The sequence below is a fragment of the Apium graveolens genome, chromosome 4 (genome assembly GCF_009905375.1).
Source record: "Apium graveolens cultivar Ventura chromosome 4, ASM990537v1, whole genome shotgun sequence".
NCBI lineage: Eukaryota > Viridiplantae > Streptophyta > Magnoliopsida > Apiales > Apiaceae > Apium > Apium graveolens.
Window position 1 is genome coordinate 81,253,247 of NC_133650.1, and position 12,294 is coordinate 81,265,540.

The 12,294-nt window shown below is 37.9% G+C and overlaps 1 protein-coding gene and 1 non-coding gene across 3 annotated transcripts; both read right to left on the minus strand.

Moving 5' to 3' along the window:
• Nucleotides 1-275: 275 nt before the first annotated feature.
• Nucleotides 276-4,121, minus strand: LOC141718110 (putative prolyl 4-hydroxylase 7). 2 transcript variants are annotated; one of them, XM_074520476.1, is made up of 8 exons: nt 3,964-4,121; nt 3,731-3,832; nt 3,265-3,322; nt 2,941-3,045; nt 1,928-1,985; nt 1,667-1,842; nt 1,494-1,554; nt 276-845 (listed from the first exon to the last, which is right to left on the minus strand). In XM_074520476.1, the coding sequence occupies exons 1-8, from the start codon at nt 4,047-4,049 to the stop codon at nt 538-540; spliced, it is 954 nt and encodes a 317-aa protein (XP_074376577.1). In that variant the 5' UTR covers nt 4,050-4,121; the 3' UTR covers nt 276-537. The 2 variants fall into 2 exon arrangements, with proteins under 2 accessions (XP_074376577.1, XP_074376578.1); XM_074520477.1 differs by lacking the exon at nt 3,964-4,121 and adding an exon at nt 3,930-3,948.
• A 3,413-nt stretch (nt 4,122-7,534) lies between these two features.
• On the minus strand, nt 7,535-7,641 carry LOC141722295 (small nucleolar RNA R71). The gene has a single exon (XR_012575313.1). It is a non-coding gene; the product is annotated as a small nucleolar RNA R71 (small nucleolar RNA).
• Between the last annotated feature and the right edge of the window lie 4,653 nt (nt 7,642-12,294).

Below are 12,294 nucleotides of genomic sequence, written 5' to 3' on the forward strand. Positions count from 1 at the left end.
TTCACGTCCCACACAAGCACAACTGTACGTTTGTACACTTTAGATATTAGTTCCGTCTGAATATACTCCAATCCATCTTACTTGTAGATGCCTTCAATTTGCACAACATAATTGTTTTTTCCATTCTATACTATAGGTAAGAAGCTATAATGATTTTTCATTTACAGCAGCTTCAAATTTTCAGACAACCATTTTTCCTTTCCAGGGGGACAGGACCATTAAAGCCTCAGAAACTTATTTTACAGTAGAACAGTGTCAAAATAGAACTACATATAGCAGACTTCAAAACTTATCAGTATATTCCGTGATTTAATTAAAAAGCCTAGGGCTTACTGGCTTCGTAAACCCACAAAATGACTTCCAAGCACAACAAAATCTCCTTTCATTTCTTTTGTACTTCAAATTCCCTTTCTTCTACTTGGATATAATTAAAGCACAATATTTTGTATTATAACTACAAATGTACTTAAGTAGAACTATATGCTTTTATGAAAAAAGGAGGTTAGGCTGCATATATCTATTTGGTAAAGAGGTTTCTTATGAAGAGCACACCTTGCAACTCTTCCTACAAAATCCAAGCTCGTCTTTAGTGCCAACCATATATATAGGATTCTTTAGACATTCCCCTGTAGCAGCCCAATGGGCACAGTTCTCGTTGTCATCGGTGCACTCTCCACTTGGTTTACTCTTTATTGCTTTCTCAAAAGACCTCACATGAATCCATTTGGTTGCAGACCACTTTTCACCCTCAATCACAGGACAGCTCCCGTGTAAGCTCAGTGGATCAGTAGTTGCATCAGGATGAAGACTGTAGAAGAGCAGAGCATCTCCCTTCATGGGTTTCACTGAGATGATAGCATATTACATATTTGAGATCACCAGAACATGCAGTTATATGTAGTACTACTCCAAACGATGTAAACACTTGCAAACAAAAAAGAAATCAAATCACGTGCATAAAATTGACTAATAGCCAAAAGACATGAGTTAACTAAAAAGCTGAAAAACTGTTAGAATATTTCCTGCAACTTAGAAAACCAAATTCAAATTTAGCCAATAAAGGTTTGTGAAGACGATACAGAAAACCCTAGAAAAAAACACTTGAATACCCCATCTTAACTGAGTACTAAATACAGATAATGAAAGCGCTTGCGGATGGGGGGAGGGAGGGAGCGGGAGACTTAATTTTTCTGACCGCATATCAAATGTCTCAAGTGAGCTTATACTAAGCCATTATGTCATATTTGGACTACGACTATCAAGAAATTTTCAGGTAGAGACTAGACCATATAACTCAAAAGCAATCAGTAATTGCCCGACCAGGACTTCCGATGGTCCTTTCATCAGCCTCCATCAACCTCACATAATCAACCCCGTTAAGCATTACAGTTTCAGATTCCACAATATAAGGGAGCTTTCAACATATAGTTGATCTAATAAATTCCACTCAGGACACATGGATATCCTGAACCAAAAGTGTTTTTGTTTCCTACCTGAGTAACCATTTTTTGCGCAGTCAGACATATCATCTGTCTTTGGTTGGGAATCCTTTTCCTGTGAAAATGTATAAGGTGAAATGAACCCCTAGCCTTATACAGATAGATAAGAAACTAAACTAAAAGATAAAATAAAGATCAGAGGCAGCAGTTCTAAAACGAGATTATACCTCTGAATTTGGAAAAACTGTTTCTCCACCTTTCTCAACACTAGATAGATACATAAGCACTGTTGCAACCCTGTGGCCGCCCAATTCTTGATTGGACTTGTCATGAAAATAATCAAAATGTGGTTCATACTTTTGACCATTTTCGTAATGCAGAATTTGCATGGACTCCCCATTTTCTAATTAACATCAAGATCAGATATTGAATCAGTTTCATTTACGCATCAATTGACCATAATAGATATGCCAAAGAAACCAATATACCCGGGGGAAGGAATGTCCAGGCAGCAATTCTAGCTTCAATTGCTGAAACTACTTCATCCTACAAAGATGAAGCAAATATAGTTAATCTGTAAAGTAAAATCATGTATGAACAATATAGTTCTTGTCAATTTTTGATTAATACATATATTCTATCTAGAGAACATGTTTTATGTAGATACTGAAGCAAAACAAAAGCCACCCTCAACACTCCAATTCCAAACGAAAAAGAAGTTCCAATTATGATAATAATTTGATCGTTTACAAAAGTCTAAGCACTTCAAAGAATCTCTAATTCCAAAGCCTCCCTGTAGCACTAGCCAAAATATGTCTGATAATTTGGATGTGCATGTATATATTACCCAAATTATATACAATGCTTCCATCTTAAGAAGAGAAATGCTAGAGGTCACACAACATTTACCAAGTGATGCACTAGATAATGATATGGCAATGGACCATGTACAGTTCTAAACTCTAACCAACAAAAGAATAATTAGTTAGGTATGAATCTGAATTGTGAATACATTCTCTTGTATTACTATGGAGATTTAGTTTCTCCCATTTAAGGGAAACAACAGGGATCTGAACTAAAGTATACTACACCGTAAGCTGATAGCTGAGATATAACCTCAAGGTTATTGAGAGAAAAGTACATCATTTCAACTACTAATATTGCTCAAAGAGTTGTCTTATTAATTATTATACACCTGCATGCACATTTGAAGTCCAGAAGACTACAAAAGGAGGATATGCTCACCATTCATTGTTATGAAACATTACATTTTAAAATTTAGGCAAAAAACATCAAGTTTCATGACAATCAAGTCCCTGTTTATAGTACATAACAATCTGAAGAATGACCTAGAATCTGAAGACAAAATTCTAAGATATATATATATACAATAACACTAAACTTCATTTGTCCATGATGAAAGAAGCACACATATATGCAAACAAGAACATATTAGAATGGAAACGAAGATTTGTGTAAAAAGGTAGAGAATACCACTGACCTGAGCTTTGCTAAGAAACATGCCAGAACTAGTACGGACCTCACTCTCTACGCTCTTGCCCGATTCATTGTCAGCAACCATGGACTTTTCAAGCTTATCCTTTGCCTATATAATTATCACCAAAGATTAAAGCTATATAAATGACATGTATATACTTCTCTCATTTACTCATTATGTTGCGGAGACTTGAGAGGCAATTACTCAAAATACAACTGAGGCTTGGCATATATTTACATAATATCTACTCCTTTATATTAGTATCCCTTCTGGCATAACATTATTGTTGATAAAAGTGAAACAAGCAGTGGGATATATACAACTAACCAGAACAATAAGATGATGGCACTCCTCATCTGTTAAAAAGTTTCTGTATATAAAAGCCCTGCACATGTAGCATTCCAAACAGAGTAAAGCACAACAAAATTAATTAAAGAACACCGTATAAACAAGTTACAACTCCATTAATTCTGCAAACCAAAAACTCCCATATGACTTAGTTTCATGTAAGCATTTCCTATTAACAACACAAAACATAACACATCGCAATCATTGATCAAAAACACCTAGCAACTTGGTGAACATTAATCGTAGACTAGTGCTCAATTTTAACCACTTAATTAGGATGGGAAATTAGTTCAAGTCAATAACAATAGTAATCAACAAAAAAATCGATTTTTAAAATTAAACAGCAAAACCCAAATGGCACATTTCATAAATTAATAAAGAGAGAGAGAGAGAGAGGATAGATACAGAAATAGAAGTATAGATACAAGAGGATTGGGGGGTTGACCTGGGTCGCCAAGAGAGTTGGGTAACCCTAGTAGGATCAAAAGTAACAGACAAAGAAGATGAAGCTGAATCAGTTGTCAATCTAAGAACCGACCCTCTTTTCCTGAAACAGCAACAACAACAACAAACAAACAACCATTAAATCAGACAATATACATACATACATACATACATACATACATACATACATTCACACGCACATAGGATACTGAAATTTAGGGTAGGTAAATGTACGTTATTTTTTGTCCTCCGATTGATCCAAGAGCTGAATGGGAAAAAACAGTTAGGGAAATTAGAAGAAATAATCGATGAGAATCCATGGGGGAGCCGGGGGGGAAATTGATGGTGATCAAAGGGGGGGTAGTGGGATATAAACGGAGAGGTCAGGGGGGGCGAGGACTTGTAAACAATACTATACTGTTTTCTCCTTCCTACTCGCCTTCGATTAAAATGTTAACAAATATTGAGTTAATTAGGGATTTTTGCCCGCTTAGCGCGGTCTAAATATATTTAATTTTTTTATTAAATAATATAGAGAGAAATATTTACGTAACTTTTCAGTTAATGAAAAAAATATATGCGGATATACTCTTTCATGTATGTTAGAAAAATATATGGCGTGTTGTCATATTTTTTGTTTTAAAAAATAATTAACTAATTTTAATTTTTGTTTGTAATAAAATCAGCGCATGTTTCACGTTTTTTCATATGATATAGATTAATTTTTAGGTATATTACAATTTTAATAAGGAAATGATTTAAGAATAATTTATTTAATTAATAATAAAATAAAATAATTTCAACATGTATTTTTTAATTTGTGTTGATTAATTTATAAAATGTGATAATTATTAATTTATACTCATATCAAGATTCAAATTAAAATATAATTTGTTCTTATATTATTTTAATGATAAAACGTAAGATTTAATTTAATAATGTTTACTTGGTTTCAATAGCATGTATATTGTAATATTTTATATAAAAGAATTAAGATTTATATTTTAAGATTAGGTAATTCATACCAAACATATCTTTAACAGAGTGTTAAATTTAGGCACAATACTGTTAACGGCAACAAAACATCGAACGTGATAATTATAAATTTATAAAATGTGATAATTATTAATTTATAAGAATATAAGGATTAAAATTAAAATATATTTTGTTCTGATATGATTTTAATGATAAAACGTAAAATTTAACTTAATAATCTTTACACAATTCCAATAGTATGTATATTGTAATATTTAATTTAAAAGAATTTAAAATTTTAAAGATTAGGTAATTCATACCCAACATATCGTTCATAAAGTGTTGGATTTAGGTAAAATACCGTTAACTGCAAACAAAACATAGAACAGAGAGCTCTGCCGAGGGAGAATCGATGGCTACTACTTCCAATCATGGAAACCAACTCTCTCAATCAGAAGATTATGAACAATTTATGGAGGTTAGTATCCCCATTTATCCATGTTTTATTTGTTTATCAATTGGTTGTAAAGTTCATGGCTAATAGTTTGTTTAATGAGATTTGTATATGTAATTCTCTATTTGTATGTATAACAGTAACAGATACTAAACTTTACTTAGCCGATTTTAGTATGTATTGTGTCCGTCAGTAGTTGGCGTGCGAGATAGATGATAAGTGGCATTTTATACCACTTAGAACGTCTTAAAATGGCTTAAATTGGTGTCTTGAAATCAAGTATTTTGTGTATTTGATGCGTTTTTCTAGTGTTTATGCATTTCAGGGTTTTAGTTGCATTTCGGGGGAGGAATCATCAAGAATAAGCCTTGGCATGTGTTCACCATTGCGAGAGGAAAGAAACGGGCAGATTACGGCGAAGAAACGGAGCAAAATCAGATTTTTTCCAGTAGAGGTCTGAGCGCCCGCTCAGCATTGCTGAGCGGCCGCGCAGCATTGCTGAGCGGCCGCGCAGCAAGCTGAGCGGCCGCGCAGCAAGCTGAGCGCCCGCTCAGCTATGCTGAGCGGCCGCGCAGGGTCGGGAAAAAAGACAAATTTTTTTAGGACTTCTACTTCTGTTTGGTTTCCACTTCTATGTAATCTGAGTTTTATGGGACTATTATATAAGTAGATTTGAGACGTTTTCACAAGTGTGGATTAAAAGAAGATTGTATTTTTACGCAAGAAGCGAAGGAGATAAGGAAGAAGACCGATTTAGCAGACCGCAACGAAGATGAAGCATATCTTTTTGTGATTCTTGTTTCGTTGTAACGTTGGATGCTAGTTTTCTTGCTTTGAACTTATTTACTCTTGTGACGTACTCTGTTTTAATATAATTAGTTTAGTTATTATTTTCTTGTGTTTGTTTATCATGATTTCATATGAACCCATGATGACGATAAGTTCTATTATGGGCTAATCGTGATCATGGGGTTGCAACAGATCTATTATGGAATTCTTTAGTTAATCATTTAATACTTTAGTGTGTGATGATTGCATGATATCTAGTATTGGTTGTGCGTATTCGTCTTATGTGCGTCGCGAACATATAAGATAGGGTGTTAATCTCTTGTGAAGCGACGGTGGATCTTGAGATTTAGAACTTGCCATGCTAGCATAGGTTCATGTACGTTGTGCATGATTAGTGGGTAACTCTAACAGTTTTATTTGCCCTATGTAATCAAAAGGAATAACTTGTGCTTAAATCGTTGTGTTGTCAATTTCTGTAGACATATAGGAACTCAACATAATTGATGACTATTCAACTTCTATCTTAATTGTGGATGTTTGGTAGAATGGTATTAGTACAATGAAAGTTGGCTTTTATCAGTTTCGTGTTATTCGATTAATATCATCAATGTCACGTGTTAAAGGTAATAACAATGGCTATAGAAGGAAGTAATAATGAAGTTGTGATCTCATGAGTGTTTTATTATTGATAAATTGAAGTGTTAGTTAAGTGATTAATTAAGTAGTTAATTGTAATTAATATTTAATCAACAATTTTAAGTGTTAGTGTCTTAGCATTGAGAAGTAATCATACATTGGTGAGTGAGTTTAATTAGACAATAATTCAGTCTGAGTCTCTGAGGGAACGAACTAGAAAGTATTTTATATTACTTGCGAACGCGTATACTTGCGTGAATATTAGCGCGTGTTTTCGCCCTAACAAGTTTTTGGCGCCGCTGCCGGGGACTCGGCGTATTTGTTTAGTTTATGTACTTACCATCATTGGTCATTAGGACTCAGTGATTAGGACGTAGTAGTTACTTATTTTTTCCGGTTGTGTTTCAGGTACTTTAGCAAGCGTTTATGCAAACTCGTTCTCGTGCTCGCAAGAGGACTTTAGATACAGCTGAGGAGACAGACGAAGTTCTTGATATTCCGGAGAAGTTAGATTTTGAGGATTCGGATTCAGGAACTGAGCAGAAAGAACCAGTAAACATGGGAGATCGTATTGTTCAAGCTGATCCAGCTCTTATGGATTTTTCTCGGCCTAAAATTGATGACATTCAGTCAAGCATCCTTCATCCGGCTATTCAAGCTAACACCTTTGAAATCAAGTCGGGCACTATTCAGATGGTGCAGAATTCTGTTTCTTTTGGAGGAGCGGCAACTGAAGACCCCAACATGCACATAAGGAATTTTGTCGAGATCTGCAGCACTTTTAAGTATAATGGCGTGACTGATGAGGCTATCAAGTTGAGGCTTTTCCCATTCTCACTGAGGGACAAGGCTAAAGACTGGTTACATTCCGAACCAGCTGGGTCCATCAATACGTGGCAAGATCTTGCGCAAAAGTTTCTGGTGAAGTTTTATCTGATGGCAAAGACTGCTGCTATGAGGAGTGCTCTTACTCAGTTTGCGCAGCAACCTACAGAATCTATGTGCGAGGCTTGGGAACGCTACAAGGAAATGTTGAGAAAATGTCCACATCATGGAATGCCGGATTGGATGGTGATCACTGGTTTCTATAATGGTTTGGGGGCCCAATCTCGGCCCATGCTCGATGCAGCAGCTGGAGGCGCCTTATGGGCTAAAAGCTATACTGAGGCATATAATCTTATAGAGACGATGGCTGCAAATGAGCATCAAAACCCAACTCAGAGGATGACGTCAGGCAAGGTAGCAGGTATTCTGGAAGTTGATGCAGCCACCGCTATTGCAGCCCAGCTCCAAGCGCTATCAATGAAGGTTGATTCTCTGGCTACATATGGAGTTAATCAAATAGCTTTGGTTTGTGAGCTTTGTGCAGGTTCTCATGCTACGGATCAGTGTTCTCTTGTCAACGAATCTGTTCAGTATGTGAATAATTATCAGCGACAACAGCAGCCTGTGCCAGCGACCTATCATCCTAACAACAGAAATCATCCAAATTTCAGCTGGGAGAATAATCAGAATGCTATTCAGCCACCATATCAGCAAGGAGTGAGTAAACAGTTTAACCCACCTGGATTCCAGCAACCACAGCAGTATGCTACAAGGCAATCATATCCTCAACAGGGAAGTACAGTTGCACCTACTAGTGCTGATTTTGAGGAACTTAAGCTGTTGTGTAAGAGTCAGACGGTTTCTATCAAGACCTTGGAAAATCAAATCGGTCAATTAGCCAATGCAGTGCTCAATCATCAACCTGGCACTCTTCCCAGTGACACGGAAGTACCAGGCAGGAAGGAAGCTAAAGAGCAAGTCAAGGCTATTACCTTAAGGTCTGGAAAAGTGGCTGATGCTGAAAAGGCAAAAGAAGTAGAAGCTGAAATTAGAGATGAAGAATCTAAGTAAAAGGAGAAAGCGGCGGAACCAAGGAAGACTACTGTTGAACACACTCTGCCTGAGGCTAATACAGGGGAGAAACAACTCTATCCTCCACCACCTTTTCCTAAGAGATTGTAGCAACAAAAGCTGGATAGACAGTTCGGAAAGTTTCTGGAGGTGTTCAAGAAACTTCACATCAATATACCTTTCGCTGAGGCTCTGGAACAAATGCCTAGTTATGCGAAGTTTATGAAGACTATTCTTTCAAGGAAGGTGAAACTGGATGACCTTGAAACCGTTGCTCTCACGGAAGAATGCAGCGCTGTTCTGCAGTAAAAGTTACCACCAAAACTGAAAGATCCAGGAAGCTTCACCATTCCTTGCACCATTGGCAATCTGACTTTTGACAAGTGCCTTTGTGATTTGGGAGCAAGCATTAATCTGATGCCGTTGTCGATCTTTAAAAAGTTGGATCTGCCTGATCCAAAACCCACATACATGTCGCTACAATTGGCTGACCGTTCCATTACTTACCCAAGGGGCATAGTTGAGGATGTGCTCGTCAAGGTGGATAAGCTCTTCTTTCCTGCAGATTTTGTTATTCTGGATTTTGAGGAAGATAAGAAGATTCCCATAATCTTAGGAAGCCCTTTCTTAGCTACTGGCCGTACCTTGATAGATGTGCAAAAAGGTGAACTTACTATGCAGGTCCAAGATCAGGATGTGACCTTCAACGTATTCAAGGCAATAAAATTCCCTACAGAAGATGAGGAGTGCTTAAAATTGGATGTGATTGATTCTGCGGTTACTTCGGAACTCGATCGCATGCTAATGTCTGATGCATTGGAAAAGGCCTTAGTGGGGGATTTTGACAGCGATGATGAAGATGGCAACGAGCAATTACAATATCTGAACGCTTCTCCCTGGAAGCGAAAGCTGGACATACCATTTGAATCTCTTGGTACTTCCGACCTTAAGAATGCTGAAGGGAAGCTCAAACCATCAATAGAGGAAGCACCTACCTTGGAGCTCAAGCCATTACCTGAACACTTGAGGTATGCTTTTTTAGGTGATTCATCTACGTTACCTGTTATTATTTCATCTGACCTTTCAGGTAGTGAGGAAGACAAGCTCTTAAGGATTTTGAGAGAATTCAAATCGGCTATAGGATGGACCATAGCAGACATCAAGGGGATAAGTCCTTCATATTGTATGCATAAAATTCTGCTAGAGGAAGGTAGTAAGCCAACTGTGGAACAGCAGCGAAGACTGAATCCCATCATGAAGGAAGTGGTGAAGAAAGAAATTCTGAAATGGCTGGATGCAGGCATCATTTATCCTATTTCTGACAGCTCGTGGGTGAGCCCCGTACAATGTGTACCTAAGAAATGAGGTATCACTGTGGTCGCAAATGAAAAGAATGAGCTCATCCCTACTCGAACAGTTACAGGATGGAGAGTATGCATGGATTATAGAAAATTGAACAAAGCCACAAGGAAGGATCACTTCCCTCTTCCATTCATTGATCAGATGCTTGACAGATTGGCGGGTCATGAGTATTTTTGTCTTCTGGATGGTTATTCCGGGTATAATCAGATTTGTATTGCACCAGGATCAGGAAAAGACTACCTTCACTTGTCCATTTGGCACGTTTGCTTTTCGCAGAGTTTCGTTTGGGTTATGTGGCGCCCCGACCACTTTTCAGAGATGTATGATGGCTATATTCTCTGACATGATTGGAAATAACGTCGAAGTGTTCATGGATGACTTTTTCGTCTTTGGACACTCATATGATGAATGTTTGAATAATCTGCACGCCGTACTCAAAAGATGCGTGGAAACTAATTTGGTGCTCAATTGGGAGAAATGTCATTTTATGGTGCGTGAAGGCATTATCCTTGGGCATAAGGTCTCTAGCAAGGGTCTGGAGGTGGACAAGGCCAAGGTGGGAGTCATTGAAAATCTTCCCCCACCTAATTCTGTGAAAGGAATCCGTAGTTTTCTTGGTCATGCGGGTTTTTATCGGCGATTCATCAAGGACTTTTCAAAGATATTTAAGCCGTTGTGCAATTTGCTTGAGAAAGATGTGCCTTTTAAATTTGATGATGAATGTTTGGCAGCATTCGAGACTCTCAAGAAGAGTTTGATCACTGCACCAGTTATTACAGCACCAGATTGGACAGAACCGTTTGAGATGATGTGTGATGCGAGTGATTATGCGGTAGGTGCAGTTCTGGGACAGCGCAAGAAAAACCTCTTCCATGTGGTCTACTATGCGAGTAAGACTTTAAATGGTACCCAATTGAACTACACCACTACTGAGAAGGAGCTTTTGGCTATAGTCTTTGGTTTTGAGAAATTTCGATCGTATCTACTTGGTACGAAAGTAACAGTATTCACTGATCATGCAGCTATTCGCTATCTAGTTTCCAAGAAGGATTCGAAGCCGAGACTCATTCGTTGGGTGCTTTTACTTCAAGAATTTGAGTTAGAGATCAAAGATAGAAAAGGTACTGAGAATCAAGTAGCTGACCATCTCTCTAGATTGGAGAATCCCGATTCTACTTCACAGGATAGGACGTTAATCAATGAATCTTTTCCGGATGAGCAGTTGTTTGTAATTCAGGAGGAAGAACCATGGTTTGCAGATATTGTAAACTATCTCGTCAGCAATATAATGCCTCCTAATTTGACATCCGCTCAAAAGAAGAAGTTTCTGCATGAGGTGAAGTGGTATATGTGGGATGAACCATATTTGTTTAGACAGGGAGCTGATCAGATCATCAGGAGATGTATCCCGTTCTGTGAGACGGAGGGGATATTATGAGACTGCCATTCTATGGTTTATGGTGGACACTATGGTGGTGAGAAGACGGCAGCTCGTATTCTGCAAGCAGGTTTTTTCTGGCCTACTTTGTTCAAGGATGCTCATCAGTTTATTTTAAGGTGTGATCGTTGCCAAAGAGTGGGAAATTTGTCAAGGAAGGATGAGATGCCATTAAATGTGATGCTTGAAGTCGAGGTCTTTGATGTGTGGGGAATCGATTTCATGGGGCCTTTTATCTCGTCTTGCAATAATCAGTACATCTTGCTGGCAGTCGATTATGTCTCAAAATGGGTCGAAGTTAAAGCTTTACCGACAAATGATGCAAAGACAGTGCTAAATTTTCTTCATAAGCAAATTTTCACAAGGTTTGGAATACCTCGGGTAATCATAAGTGATGAAGGATCGCATTTTTGCAACCGTAAGTTCACTTCTATGATGCAGCGTTATAATATGAATCATCGAGTAGCTACTGCCTATCATCCGCAAACAAATGGTCAAGCGGAAGTGTCTAACAGAGAGATAAAGCGCATTCTAGAGAAGGTTGTTTGTCCGTCAAGGAAGGATTGGTCTTTAAAGCTCGATGAAGCTGTTTGGGCTTACAGAACAGCATACAAAACTCCACTTGGGATGTCACCGTTTCAGTTGGTGTACGGTAAGGGATGTCATCTACCTGCGGAGCTTGAGCATAAGGCCTACTGGGCATGGAAGAAGTTAAACCTGGATTTAGATGCAGCTGGTAAGAAAAGAATGCTTCAGCTTAATGAACTTGATGAATTTTGACTTCAAGCGTACGAGAATAACAAAATGTATAAGGAAAAGGTGAAGAGGTGGCATGATAGGAAGCTACATCCTAAGTTATTTGTGCCAGGGCAACAAGTTCTTTTATTCAACTCTCGGCTCCGACTTTTTCCTGGGAAGTTGAAATCAAGGTGGTCTGGACCTTTTATTGTCAAAACTGTATTTCCACATGGAGCGGTGGAAATTTTTGAGAATGATCCGGACCAAGCATTCAAGG

Bases quoted from the DNA above. Each gene is read 5' to 3' on its own strand.
- LOC141718110 (XM_074520476.1), bottom strand. From the start codon at position 4,049: ATGGATTCTCATCGATTATTTCTTCTAATTTCCCTAACTGTTTTTTCC. The intron at 3,046-3,264 runs GTTAGTTGTATA...ATAATTATATAG, and splicing joins GCCATCATCTTATTGTTCTG to GCAAAGGATAAGCTTGAAAA. The intron at 1,843-1,927 runs GTATATTGGTTT...GATGTTAATTAG, and splicing joins CTGGACATTCCTTCCCCCGG to AAAATGGGGAGTCCATGCAA.